At 29.6% G+C, this 15,340-nt stretch overlaps 2 protein-coding genes across 6 annotated transcripts; one reads left to right on the plus strand and one right to left on the minus strand.

Annotated features, from left to right (window-relative positions):
* Positions 1–1,143: 1,143 nt before the first annotated feature.
* LOC141538587 (uncharacterized) lies at positions 1,144–5,337 on the plus strand. 3 transcript variants are annotated; one of them, XM_074260173.1, is made up of 5 exons: positions 1,144–1,723; positions 1,783–1,897; positions 1,966–2,214; positions 2,812–4,832; positions 4,897–5,337. In XM_074260173.1, the coding sequence occupies exons 1-5, from the start codon at positions 1,703–1,705 to the stop codon at positions 4,936–4,938; spliced, it is 2,448 nt and encodes an 815-aa protein (XP_074116274.1). In that variant the 5' UTR covers positions 1,144–1,702; the 3' UTR covers positions 4,939–5,337. The 3 variants fall into 3 exon arrangements, with proteins under 3 accessions (XP_074116274.1, XP_074116275.1, XP_074116272.1); XM_074260174.1 differs by having other exon boundaries at positions 4,909–5,337; XM_074260171.1 differs by having other exon boundaries at positions 2,812–5,337.
* Positions 5,338–6,130: 793 nt separating this feature from the next.
* Y-h (yellow-h) lies at positions 6,131–10,900 on the minus strand. 3 transcript variants are annotated; one of them, XM_074260175.1, is made up of 5 exons: positions 10,554–10,900; positions 10,319–10,470; positions 10,044–10,238; positions 9,345–9,594; positions 6,131–7,570 (listed from the first exon to the last, which is right to left on the minus strand). In XM_074260175.1, the coding sequence occupies exons 1-5, from the start codon at positions 10,561–10,563 to the stop codon at positions 6,630–6,632; spliced, it is 1,548 nt and encodes a 515-aa protein (XP_074116276.1). In that variant the 5' UTR covers positions 10,564–10,900; the 3' UTR covers positions 6,131–6,629. The 3 variants fall into 3 exon arrangements, with proteins under 3 accessions (XP_074116276.1, XP_074116277.1, XP_074116278.1); XM_074260176.1 differs by having other exon boundaries at positions 6,132–7,570; positions 10,557–10,900; XM_074260177.1 differs by having other exon boundaries at positions 6,134–7,570; positions 10,617–10,899.
* Between the last annotated feature and the right edge of the window lie 4,440 nt (positions 10,901–15,340).

Genomic DNA, 15,340 nt, shown 5'->3' on the forward strand with positions numbered 1-15,340 from the left:
ATATGCCTTATTAGGGATGTCCAATAGAAATATTTCTTTATTGAACAATATCACAAAAAAGAAATATCCCTTAAGGCCAATCGACCAGCCGGGATTATATTTCTTAAAATTAACCTTAAATTTTTATACCCTCCACCATATTTAATGACTATAATTAAGACCTTAAACTAACTTAAAAATGATTAATCAAAAAATAACCCAAAATAAAAATAATGAAGATAAAATTACAATAATTAAATTAAAACTAAAGCTTAAAAAAACCTAAAAAAAAAAAAAAAACAAAATGGTAAACTCATCTACTCTCTTTGAGTGTATGACCTTCACTTTCCTTTTCTTTGGATTGATCTCCTTCCTTGAGCGAGTTTTTAAACACTCGAGAACTCTTTTGAGCTTCTCTTCCGTCGGATTCCGATTGGAAGCTGTTTTTTCTTCTCTACTTGTCCTTTTTTTCTGGTTGGCTTAAGTGTCAGCAATTTTATTGCCCTCCAAAAACAATCCTCTACTAACATTCCGAAATTTCAAAATGGCAATAGGGCGAGTGTTCCGTGGTAAAACACTGAAATTATATTTTTGAGACACCTGGCCTACGCTCTCAGGTTGGTCCATAGTGTTTTCTTCTCCTTCGATGTTTTCGGGCTTCTCTTGTTCTTGTTGTTATTTATTCTCTTCTCTGATGAATAATTCTCGAAGAAGGGGCTGATTGAACCTGAAATAATCCTCCGGGAAGTACCTTAAAATGGCCTTCCCCGGAGTTGGAGGTTTTTTCCTGATGTCAATATTCCTATCGATGAACGCGATTGACTCCATAATTTTTTTATTGAAAGCCTTCTTATAAAAAAATAATTACTATTTAAAATATATTAGAAAAATAAATTAGTTATATATTAACACGTGGTTATGGAAGAGGTTAATTAAGAGACTAGGATTTGGATCGTTATAACTAATTTACACAATTAATAAAATTTTAATTAACAAATAAACAAATTCACAATTTATTAATAAGTTATGCACTATGTACACGTCAGCGAGATTAAATTATTGCTGAAAATAATTAAAAATGTGGTGTAGTAAAGAAACGGTTGAGGAAATATGGATAAAATTTTTAAAGAAAATAATTAGCAGCAGACACGTGGTTCATTGTACGACCGTTCAACTATTTATGACTATATCATACAGTCTATAGGCCTACAGAGATTATATAGCGCTGCGCTGCACGTGACAGACTATGCAACTACCTTTTAAATTGACTATAGAATGTTCCCACGTGAGAATAACCACATCTAAGAATAACCTAGAAATTATATAGTATATGCTTCATTTTTTTAATTTATCACAATTTAAACAATAAAAAATAATACTTCTACATTATTTTTAATTATTAACGACTAATTTTATTTTATATCTGACAAATAAATATAATCACACATCAATAATTAACCCTCCCGAAAATTATGATAAGTATACCACGTGACACAAAATATAGAAGATATTATAGTCATGCTTGTTATTCAATAAATATAAAAATTGAAGATCGCATCTGATTAAAATTTTAGTAACCTAAAAAACAACATGTGATTTTTAATGTGACCAAAATTATAAAATTCATAAAACACTGGCGGCAAAAATAATATTTTTTGGGGTAATTTTTATTGTCAAACTTACCAATAAATTAACTGGTACTTCCCTCAAAACAGAGCTTCTGATGATGACATTGTTGGACGCAGTAAGAAACATTATTATATTAATACACTTTAAATATATTTAATCAAATTTATAAAACAGATAACAAATTTGTGGGACTGGAGCCCGTTTGATTGGGGAAATCAAGTGGAAACCATTCGGAAGACCTCGATGTCCCAAAAAAAGTCTGGAAACTTTGAACAAAATATCAAAACAGGTTTTTGCTGATAAAAAATTTTTGGATTAGTCGTAAAAAAAATTATCTTAATCTATAATTTTTTTTAGTATTGTCCTGGGTTGTTATTTCAAGAGTTGTGATCGCTCACATTTATATCTTCACACATGTCTTGAATCTTTGCTCCATATTGATGTGGTCTCAGAGAAGAATGTTATTGCCCTGGATGGTAATAAGCGCCTTCAAAAATTTTATCCTCGAAGTTATTGTTTTTATAGTCGTCGTACTGCTTTACATTGAAGGAAATATTTCTGATTATTTACTCGGTGGTATTGTTATCGAAAAATTGATATCAGTAGGTAATTATCAATGTTATCAATATTGTTGTTTTACACAGAAAAAAAAATTTATTTGAATTACGTAAATAATTTTGAAGAAGTTCATTTTCTCGATTTGGGTAGAAAAATTCTTAAACTAAGGGATTTTTCTTGGTTTAAGTAAATTTGACTTGATTCAAGAATTTTTCGTCTTGATTCAAGATAACTAAACTTTTCAAAATTATTTTCTCGGTTCAAGAATTTTTTATTTGATTCAAATCAATTTTTTTTTCTCTGTATTAAATGAGAAGCTGATTTTCAAAAAGGTACCTTCTCATATTTTAGAAGAACAGTTTTTTGATCTTTTAAATATTAAGTAATAAGTACTTCGAGAATTCTAAAAATTTCTAAATGAAAATCGAATTGTAGCTTTATAACCTATAACACTTTATAGCTCAATTAAAAAAGTTCAATAAAAATATTTATAATTGAAGATCACCGTTTTTTGTCTCAATTAATCAAAAATGAAAAGATACTCTTTTGAAACTTAAATTATCAAGTTAATTTATAAAAATTTTAACGGATTAAAACGTTTCATGTAAAAAATCCGATCCATCAAATGGACCTAATTTGTTCTAGGTTTAGCAGCTCAAAATTGGTTTTCAATAAACGCTTTTTACATGAAACTCAAGGAGCTAGATCAAAGGAAGCTAAGTAGAATGAGCCAGCGTAAGGCGTCCACTTTCAACCTAATGATTGGAATGTCTATGAGACATTCCCTCAGACTTAATGAAGCTGAGCCACACATCAAGAAGCGACAAAGGTTCATCAGTGTTCCAAACTTTGAAAGCTTACCAGTTGATTCTCCTGCAGAATTTGGAGAGGAGACTAAAAGTATCAGAATATCCAGGTCTCTAAATACCATTTCGATGTTATCAATTCGGTACTTTGATCACAGAGATAATGTCTTCAACGCTGATGGTTTTAGTCTCCCTATTTCTGAAAGAGTCATAATGATTCTTGGTGTCCCTGTCGATTATGTCGAGAAAGTTAGGCTTAATAGCTCGATTGGTCAAGCTGGTACGTATCTGCCAATTACTATCCAAGAAGAAAACAGCAGTATTTCCTGTACCTGCCCTTCAGACAGTAAAAATTCTGATGAAAGTGATTCAAAAGAGTCTGAAAAAGTTGAGTCTTTTGAAAACTATTCAAATTGGACTGAACAGTGGACTATGACGAACTATTTTAAAAACCAAAAGCCTGAAATTGATAAATTTATTCAATATTCAGAAGCAAGTGAATTGGCTAGTGATTTTTATGAAGAAAACCTCAATAATTTAGAAAAGAAAACTTCTGAGGCGACTTATTTGATTCGGAACAACATCAAAATCCAAGAAGATGGTCCACAAAATGTGTTAATAAAGCCAATTATCAGCGAAGTGGTCGAAGCTACTGAAGAAGATAAAACTATCTTTGAAACTTGGATCCGGGATTTGGTTTATGTTGGAATTCTTAAGAATGAAGTCGGTTTATTCGAAGATTCTGAGAGTAATAGCAAGAAATCTGTTTTTAAGGACACTGGATCGAATTCCAAAAGCTTGACAGTACAGAAGCAAACACAGACTGAAGTTCCAAAATGGGAGAATGTTAATCAAGTAAATTTTGTTACTGTTCAGAATTTGACGCTACCACGCGATCCTGTAAGTGGTTGGGATGAATATGGTGAAGGTTTGAAGTTAAAGAAGAGTTTTGAGAAAGCAAAGAAGGAAAACAAAGAACTTGAGGCTTTGAAGCTGTACAATGAAAAGACGCTCTGGAGGTACAAGAGGTTGATGGATTTGGAAAGGTTGAAGCCAGTTCCTCTAGACATCTATTTAAAAGATGAAAAGAAGAATATAAAAGTACCAAATTTGAATATCAAGCTGTCACATAGGAAAGATATGCAAAAAGGACGTGAATTAGACAAAGTGAAAGCTGTCGAAAATATTCCCGCTTCATTTGCAAGTGAAAAACTTTTACCTGAGAAGAAAGTTGTTGATTTGAAGACTAGGATAGCTCAGATTGATTGGACATTTCCAAGCTTAGAAAAATTTTCAGCTCAGACATTTAAGTACAAGCAAACTGTTTTTGATGTTATCGATGACCGAGATACTGCTACTTTATTGAAAAGTGCATTTTCTTTTGACCATCACGAATTTCGTGGATTTCCTTTGGGGCCTAGGGAATTTTACTCTGCCAGGAATGACTTCATCCCGAATGTGTTTGAAGAAATAGTCAAAGCTGCGAGGATCAGTGTCAAAAGACATGACTGTCCAAATTACTCGACGCTGGAAATCGATTATGGAGATGATTATTTAAAGGATTTGGAAACATTTGGGGAAAAGGAAGTTCTTAAAACTGAAATTTCGCAGACTGAAATAATTCGTAGCAGCGATGTGGATGTTGAATCTCAATTAAAAAATCTACAAGTTATTTTGATAGAGGATTGGGTGAAGAAATTTTCAGAAATTGTTTCTTCAAATGGGAGTCGAAGTTTAGAAGAATTGGCTCGTCTTCCTGGTTTTAGAATTCTGAAGAAATTGATTGATGAAGTTGATACATTGGCCTCAAATTCTGTTATCTCAGCAGAGTCTTTGGAATCGGTTGATTCTTTGCCGGAGGTTGGTCTTTTGGATACAGAAAATTTAGGTATAAAAGAGAATATTGATGACGAAAATAATGTAGAATTTATTAAAGGAAGTGAACCTGTTGATGAAGCGTACTTGAGTATTTTTGACGATGAGTGTAATTGGTCGGATGAATCAGCAACGTTTTTGAATTTTGATCCGACCAGCAAAACATCTTTGGGAAACGAGAGCAATATGTCAGAATTTTTAGCTTGTTTGTAGATCAAATTCAAAATATTTCATTAATAAATAAAGAACGGACAATTATTCTTTTTGAAACTAGTTGATGATAAAAATATAAAAGCTTACCTGCATTTTACTGTCAGCATGGAAACAATAAAACATTCAAAATGTCAAACAAAATATTTCTACACGGAAAAAAGTAAACTGTAATAAATAGTATTTGTATAGTCGATTTGTATTAAGTAATGATCAACTGCTAAAAATTACCATTTTACATAATAAAATCGTGATTTTAATAATTACTATGTAATATTTATCATTTAAATGTGACAATTTATTCTTTATATTGAAGAAAATACTATTTCAAACAGTAATATTCGCTATGTGAATGTCAAAAATGTTAAAGTATAATAATTAAGAATTTTGACTTTGATATTTATCATTTCGTACCTAAAAAATGATCGCATGGTACATAAAAAGTATAAAATACAGTTGCTAAATTTCTAACACAAGCAATGTCAATATTTAGAAAGTAAAATGGTAAATTTTAAGCGCAACGCTAAAAATGAAACTATAATTATTGACTTGCTTGGATTGGTAAAATATATATTTTAAGAGTAGAATTTTTACTGTTTCAAATGTTAAATTCTCCCAGTGTGAGACAGACTCCTTTCTCCTCATAGTATGGATTAAGGTACCGGCGGGTAGTAAGGCCTAGCGAAGGGAGATTTTGAACAAAATTAAAAATATTGCATTTAATTATTGCGATTTATCATCAATTTTTAAATTAATTTATTAGTCATAAAATATAATGGAGTAATGGTAATTTTCACCATAAACAAACACAAAATTACATTTTTTTCCAAAATCTTGCGAATAGGCCTTATTTTACTACGGTAGGGTAATAAGGCCCAAGGGTTATACATACTGGAAATAGTTATACTATACTTGATAAAATCGGTATTAGAGATCAATCATCACTTAAATTGAGCAACAATATTTTTTAAGATGTTGATAAAAATTAGAACAATGATTTTAAATTATAAAAAATGTTTACCATTTACTCAAATTGTTTTTTAGAAATTCTTCTGTGCTTCTTTAGCATATTTAGGATGATGAAATATAGACAAGGAGACAAGGAACGTTGTGTCGGGACTCTATAAACTTGTAGCGACATTTCTATGCTAGGCGCTTCTACTAGAGAAGTCTTTAGCGGAAACGGTTATTTTAAATAGCATTTCTATCACTTAAGTCTTATTACCCGCAGGTACCTTATATATTGAAACGGCAATTTTTATTGTTTGAAACTGTAATTTTTTAAGATGAAAAAGTCGTTATTTATTATAGTGACAACTACTAATCACTTATTTTCGATTTTAAATTATAAATTGTGGCTTTTACACTTTCTACATTAAGTTCTGTAATATTTATTTATATTTTTACCACGCCGATGTCCGCTTTACTCTTTCAAACTATAAAAACTAACCGGAATCCGAGTGAATTTTACAGTTTACTTTTTTCCGTGTACCATACGAAGAAAAGATATTTAAAAACAATTAAAAAGTTACAAATGATAACTATTTTATTGCAATAAATAAATCTTAAGCGCTAACAAGTATCTTCATAACTTATTTCAGTCTCTGAAACAACGTAATTAGGATCACAAACAGTATCTCTGACAGCTTCATCAACGTAAGCTCGGTATACCCTAAAATTAACGTCTTCTGGGTTCCAAGGTCCGTACAAATACATCGGTAGCCTGTTTGAGATGGTCCAGAAGCTCTGTCTGTCTTCGTTGTCGATCCGTATGTCATTGGGAAAGACAAGAGTCTCGTTACTGACTCCTACTAATCCGAAATTCCGAGGTAAGTACTCTTTACGTGTGTCCCAACACCACACCGAGTCCCTGGTGACCATGTTGAAGAACATAACACCGTTTCTGTCGATAGCAGATGCTGAAGAATGTCCAAAGTCTTTGGCTCTTCTCTCGCCAACTGGTGCAAAGCTCTCAGGATTGGATTCCGCTGTCTCCTGGTCTATTAACACCGCGGTGGATACTGCGAATTCGTGGAAACTGGACATCGGATGAAAGTAGAGAATCTTGTCGTTGTTGACGTCAATAGGACTCAACGCGAGTCCCAGGATTCCGTCCATCCATTGGAAACGAATACCATGTAATTCGTACTTAGATGCAAAAGGATTCGGAAAGAAGAAATGGTGCTGGATTCTGAAGGAAGTGTCTTTTGATAAGTCGTAGACTATCATCGCGAAACGCCAGACATCTGCAAGGTAAGCTTTTGCTGAATTACAGTCGTTGTTTCGAATATCTACAACTATATTTGACCACAAAGAGTCTTCTTTTATTTGCTCTTCTGGGATTTGATATCTCTTCAGCAGTCTGTCTGTTTTTAAGTCAAAGATGAAAATGGCTGGTGGACAAACTCTTTTTATTGATTCCGTCAAGTTTACAGATCCTGAATCTAAAACCCAGAGTCGATCACATTGATCTACTTGGATCCGGAAGACCGATGTCATACCCCCACAAGAACCTGTGGAAAAAAATATTTTTATAATGAGCTTTATCAATCTTTTTCTGCAGAAAAGCGTCAAGGATAGTACAGGAGTGATTGAGATAAAAAATAGGTTAATTAGCTTCCTATTACAGATTTGGTAAACATTTACAAAAAGGGTCAACCATTTTCATTTTTTTGAAGTAAATTTCTATTTGATTCTATTAATGTATTTTTTTAAAAAAAAAAAAAAAAAAAAAAAAAAAAATAAGTGGCACGGAAAGAACAAAATTACACTGCATATCCTCCCATATTATACTCAGTGTTATCTATGGTAAAAAAAAATTTCAAATATAATCCAGATTATACTAAATTATTTTTGTATTATACTCAGTGTAATTTCCGATTTGATCAAGTAATTTTTCGGGTTACACCGCGTTAGATTACACTGGATATAATCCGAAAAATACCCTGTGTAATTTGAATTATACTCAGTAGAATCTTGGATTATATAATTTTTTCAAAAATTGTGATAATCAATTATTTTTTAATTATTCATTTTTTTACGTATTTCTTAAAAAAAAAAATATATATATTAATAATATCAAATAGAATTTTCGTTTAAAAAAATAAAAAATAAAAATGGTGACCCCATTTGAAAATATTTACCAAAAATTTTTCAACCCCCAATTATCGGAAAAATTGTGCTTAAATGCTCCTTAAATATTTTCTATCCATGCGTTGCATTGCACTTTTAAAAAATACATAAAAAAAAATGAACAATTAAAAAAAAAATTATCACAATTTTTAAAAATTTTCAAAAAAATTTATAAATTAAAAAAGAACAAAGTTGAATATCACAATTTAAAAAAAAATATATAATCTAAGATTTTACTGAGTATAATTCAAATTATACGGGATATTTTTTCGGATTATATCCAGTGTAGTCTAATGTGGTACAACCCGAAAAATTACTTGGTCAAATCGGAGATTACACTGAGTATAATACAAAAATAATTTAGTATAATCTGGATAATATTTGATATTATTTGAATTTTTTTGTTCACCACAGATAACACTGAGTATAATATGGGAGGATATGCAGTGTAATTTTTTTCTTTCCGTGTGATTATCACAATTTTAACAAATTTTCAACAAAATTTATAAATTTTTTAGGAAATTGTGATATTTAAATTTTTTTTTTAATTGTTCCTTTTTTTATGTACTTTTCAAAAAAAAATATATCACAAAAGATAAAACAGAAATTTTATCCAAAAACATGAGAGCCAAAATTTTTTTCAACTTCTAAAAGCAAAAAAGCTATCGAAATCTTAATTTTTTTCTTCCGCGAGATTTTTTATCATAAATGTGCCGTAAAAATAAGCAGAATAAAAAAAAATTTTAAATGTTAATTTTTCACTCAGTTATGGCCCAAAATTGAGTTGAGCCCACTTGTAAATAATTACCACAGATTTTAATATCAATATAAGGACGAAGTGAGTAACGGCATGACTATAAACAAACATTTAAATTGGATTTTTTTTTCAAATGTATCCTTGTCAATCAATTTAATAAATTTACCATAAATTAACAATTCTAGTTTCTTAAAATAGCTTTATGATGCAACTTTAGCTTGAATAATACTCTGTAATTGCACTTGATTATAACTAAACCGGTTTTTAATTTTTTAGCGTAAGTAAATTAATTTTAAGCGGTTAAAATTTATCAATAATAAAAGAAGAAATGATCTTTTGAATATTGCAAGTAATTTTTATTATAAATAATGATTCATTATGGGGAAAGTTGTAAATACCTTGGTAATGCCATCCCCAACTAGGATAAGGTCGCAGTTTGGGACTTTTCTGGACAGTATACCGTGGAACAGTGGTGAGCGTAGCTGGAACTCCCGTTCGCCACTTTGGGAGTGTTATAAAGACTTTGTCCCGCCAAAATTCAAGACCCAAAGGTACATTGTTCTCCGGAATGAATGATTTCTCCAAAAGTGCTTGTTCGCGTGCTGCACTACTAGCGAATTCATAATCTATCGTCTTCCAGGCGTAAATCTACAATGTCGGAAGTCGTTAAAAGTAATGGTTATATTTTTTTATTATTATTTAATTTATTCTTATCTATATAAAATTTATTCCTGCGTGTAGATTTAATTTAATCTGAATAAAAGTGAAAGATAGTCAGACTTTGATACCGATTAAAATTTATAACTAGATTATGAAATTAATTAATATTCTTTGGAATAAATTAATGATAAACTTCGATTGTACCTTAGTTAAAATTAAAAATTTTAAAGTAAATAATAATAGCAAAAATAAATGCAGTTAATTTTTATAAAGAAAAAAAAAAGAAATTTCTATCACGTTTTGAAAGTTACGGGCGATAAGTAGATTAAATTACAGATAACTGTCAACCTCAATTACTATAGTTAGTATGAAAATTAATTTTTTTATGCCAATGGTAATTTTAATATAATATTTTATTAATAATTATTTAATTTTACCAGTTCCATGGCAGCGCTGGGAGTTTCTTCTTCAGGAAAATTTTCAAAAGGTGGTTCAATGTCTTTATTTGGTATATTTATGTCATTGAACCCAAAATTAGGCAACCGATTTTCTGTTGGTGTATTAAAATTTTCTATTAATCTTCCAAATCGCATAGAATTCAAAATATCGGCATTTAAGGAACTAGATTTAGCCTGTAAAAATTTTTTTTAATTAATTTTGATAAATATTTTTTTATTTTACAGGAAGAAAAAATTTAATAAACAAAACTTACTACTTTGTACAATATATTCGGATTATCATCATTAAAAGAAATTGGCGATTCAAAATCAACTGGACTATGAAGATTTTGAGTATTTTGAGCATTGAACTCCTTGAGGCCCAACAGCGTCATCGACATCAAAAGCGGCACAACATTGGTGATACCTATAATGAAATCATAATAAATAAAAACAAAAACTGTCAAAATAAATACTTGAACTTTCAATTTCTTCAATAACTTTCACTACCACGAATCATTTCTGGAGTTATATCAACAATTACAAAGGCCTACAAGACAAAAATTACTTAACAGAAAAACAACACACAACACGCGTAGTGAGCCGCCGAGATGGAACTGTAATTCTATTTAATTCGAATATCTGTTACGTCGATTTTATTGGATTTTGATTCGTCAGATAAAGTAAGAGTCTCCCCTCTCGCCTGTGCTATTTTCACACTCAATGCAAGAAAAGTATCTCTTTCACATCACCGACTACTCATCTTTCTTTCGTTGATGATACGTTATTGCACCGCTTCTGCTGATACCCGGTAATGTTAAGTTGTATTTACTTAACGAGAAATTCTAATGCGATTAAATGAAATATTACTCTCTACTTATCGGTTCTTTATTTTATAGCATAGTTATATCCAATTCATTTCCCTGTATCTGCTTCAATTAACTTTTACTATTATGCTTTTAAAAATTTATTTGCGGAAAATTTTTTTTCATCGTTACCGGGTTATTAATTTTATTAATGTTATCATGTATCACTTGTAATGGATTTTATTAATTATCAATTTAAGTAAAGAATTATTAATGTTGAAGAAATCAACACTGCGTGAAAAAAATTTACAAATTCATTTACCGGTTAAAAAAGAAAAATATTTTTATACTTTGATAATTTTTTAAAATTAATTTTTATGATATTAAATATTGATACATACAGTAAATATAAATTTTCTCTAAAGACTATACTTCACCTCGTAATATCCTATCATTAGTGTCATGTAATAATCATTCTGTCCATCGCAAAGTTATATACATAATAACTACTGTATAAAGATATATCCGATAAACATTGTTACAATTTCAAATAAATAAAATTTTGCTTTATTAAATAATTACTTTTTTTAAATTGCACTGTACTTTTCCAATTATTGACGTTTTTAAAGATATAAGCTCATCACGATGTTACACTCATCAAAAGCTTTCATTTGAGTACCCACATGCATTTTCATATATTTTTCATAAATAGAAATATATAATATATAAAATATATATATATATATATATATATATATATATATATATATATATATATATATATATATATAAATATATGAAAAATTGATGTGGGTACTCAAATGAAAGGTCTTGATGAATGTAACATCGGCATGAGCTTATATCTTTAAAAATGTCAATAGTTCACAAGATACAAGGTCATTTCTAAATTATGTATCTAGAGATAGAGCATTTTTGAATGCAGCCTAAATACTTATCACCATAAATTTACTTTTGGTAAGAATGATATGAAACCATAAAATAGCACTACTCCAGGTCAGGATTTTTCCAAAGATACCAAATTTATCTACAAAAACCTATTTTATCATACAAATACACTGACTACAAAATTTTGCTTATTCTCTTAATAACATAGATAATATTGTATCTTTAGAGTTTTTAAGTAATTATAATTTCATAAATTTTTGAAATAACTTCTTTTTATGTCGAGCTAATTTATTTTAATGTTTTCTGTCTCGGGCAATTATGCACGAGTATGTACAGCCCCATTTATTTTTATTTTAATAGTTAGTTAATTATTTTTAATTATTCTAAGTACTATATTTAAAAAAAAAATTTTTTTTAATAATTAATTTGTTTCTAGCTTGGTAAAATTAAGACTTTTAACATTCAGGTAATGACATAGTTTCTTCATAATTAATTATCTTCTTTTATACACTGAAAAAAAAAAAGTCTTGAGTCAAGCGTAAATTTTCTTAAATCAAGAAAAACTTAAGGAAGACTAAAAATTTCTTAAATAAAGTTTAAATTTTTCGAACGAAGTTACATTTATTTCTTCTTCCAAGAAAATTTCTTCTTGCTCCAAAATAACTTCAATCTTCCTTACAATTTTCTTGGTTCAAGAAATGTTTTTTTCTGAGTAGAAACATATTTTTTTAACCTAAACTAATATTATTATTATTAACTTCAAAGTAATCAGATATTTTTATGAAGTAAACTAGAAGTAATAAAATATTGTAATTTTTTCAATCATAAAAGTTGTCTCGTAATGTACGTAACCTCCTAGAATTACTTCAACAATCATTGACCATTATAACAGATTATAAAACGATTCCCGGTATTATTACAAAAAATCAAACGCACAATTTATCTAAAAAACAATCCTGAAACTAGCCGTTAACTTTCACTAAAATGTCTACAATTTAACATAAAAAATCTCTAAAATAAACTACATCACAGCATAATTCCAGAGACATAATATCATTTGCATCGATTCGGTAATCGCACTATCGTGACTGATATCAATTAATCATGGGTACTTGGTCACCAGACATTTTAATAATTTAATTGACAAAATTATCACATATAACATTAACAACAATACCAACATTAAAAACACTTACGGATCTCATTATATCCATGAAAGTTGTACTGCGAAAACGGAGTTTTCTTCCAAGAAAAATCATTGTAATCAAAAAAAGAGTCTCCCCAATTTGGCAAAACATCACTTCTTTTGAAACTCGCGCCATTTTCTTCACTGTTTTCAAATTTTTCCGTTTCATTTTGTAAATTAGCAGTCGGCTGCCATTTTATATTTAGTTAACTCAAACTTCCTAGTAGCACATCCCGATCGAGATGCACATCCCGGTTCGTTCTGACAATGACTGACTCGACCCGATTAACAACGAATGAACAACACTTGCTTCTATTTTAACTTAACTAGTCCTTTTATCAGGAAAGTTAAAGTATTATAAGTTAACTTTTTCTGCAGACCGACAAATCTACGGGCCGTAACAATCACGCGCGATTATATTACGAACAAAGTGAAGGAAAAAGCGGAAAGATAATGTGTGTTTTAATAGTTATTACCGTCATTTATCTTAGTCATAATTATAAGTTATGCTCAACACTGTTCTGTTAATTACTTATGAATAATTCCTGCGGTAAAAATGTTGGAGTGTTTATAACTAACCAAAAAACTTCACAATTCTTTTTGACAAATTACCAAATTAATGTCACTACACAAAGTAAGGAGGCTAACTGGTTACTGAAATTTCTCCGGGAAGAAATTTCTCTGGTTCACACGGTATCAAGGTCAGTTTATGAATTTCCACGCATGCATTTTGTTTATTTAAAAATTACAATATTTTAATTTTGTTTTATTTATTTTTCAGGTAAGTCATTGTCGCACGCGATCGAGAGAGAGTTTACTTTTATTAAATTAATCACTCGCGATAGTTAATTTCCTATTCACTTAAATTTAATTGAATTAAATGAAAATTATGTGATTGATATGATGATAAAATAATAATAATAATGCAGGTGTAAAGTGTTTGGTAAGTACTTATATGAAAAAAGTTTAAGTTCCATGGAAGATGGAATAGAGTAAAAGTTTATCATTGAGGTTATTACAACCGAGCAGAAGTTTGATGACTACGGAAAAATCTAAGACTCAGTGAAAGTTCGATTTATTTATTATTCTATTCTTATTTATTTAGATTATTTTTTAAATTGAGATCTATAACGTAATGCAGAGACAGGGCTGTGAAACTATGGGACCGTGATATTATGTAAATTACGAAACAGTGAAATTATACGGTTTGACGTTTTGTTGTACTCTTATCGCTTTTAAAGAGTGAGGTATTAGTATGGGATTAATGTGTTGATAATTATTGAGTTGTAAATTGGTAGCTGACAGGTTTATTATTTTTAATCATAAGTAATGAATTATGACAATAACTTTTTTTAATGGTTATTGATTATAGAGTAGATTGAGCATCTGTATAATTAGAAGTGTTGACCACAAATTAAACAAACTTCGGAAAAAATTATTGAAGATTTTATGTAACGGTAAGTATTAAATATTTAGAGAAATTTAATTTAAATTGTAGTAAAATTACTTTGAATTGTTTGATAAAAACTTTTCTTTTCGGATGGACTCAACCTTTTTTTTTTTTTATTATTATTATTACACACTTTTTATTAGCTTCACCTGTATGGTTTGTATGTTTGTAACCGACTCCTTTGAACTTGATTTTGATCCACTTTAAACGGTCAGATTTTATTTAAACTTCGTAGATTTATCGAGGACCATTCACAGCACACTAATTTAATAAGATTATTCCATTAATAGTAGATTTCATAGAAATCTAACTATTGCATTGGTCCTCATGGCAAAAATTTTGCTATATTCCGACTTAACTCAACGATCTGAATCAGAAAATACATATGAATCAAAAGTTCATCTGAACTAAACTCAACATACTTATTTTATAGACTATTAGGAAGGTCAAGTTCAAATATGAGCTTAATCGGTCAAATAGTTTAGAAATTACAGCATTTCAAAATTCTGAAATTTTGAAAATTTGATACTTTTACTACTTTTTCTTAAAATAACTTTTGAATGCGTCGAGTTATTCGATTTCTATAAAATGCATCTGAAAGCTGAGAAATTGAGCTTCAATTTATGTGCATTCATTTTTTTGTAAAGCAAAAAATATCCATCTTATGAGCATTTTTAAGAAATTTTACTCTTCAAGTCGTTTTGTCTGTATAAAACTGATTGAAAATTGTAATTTTGATTAATAAGCAAAAATGAAATCTACTTCCATTTCGGCTGCCGAATGGTCTTTTTTCTTGATTAGGATCGTCAGGATTAAATGATTTTTTCACGCATCCTTTACGTAAGAGCAAGAAAGATAGGGCATGCGCGTAATCTTGCACATGCGTACTTTTCTGATTTGTGCACTCTGCTTGAAAAAGAATAAAATCACGCTTCTGTCGATAGCTGAA

The sequence above is a fragment of the Cotesia typhae genome, unplaced genomic scaffold, assembly GCF_013202065.1.
Source record: "Cotesia typhae breed Kobodo isofemale line unplaced genomic scaffold, CoteBio_Ctyphae contig_22, whole genome shotgun sequence".
In the NCBI taxonomy this organism is placed as follows: domain Eukaryota; kingdom Metazoa; phylum Arthropoda; class Insecta; order Hymenoptera; family Braconidae; genus Cotesia; species Cotesia typhae.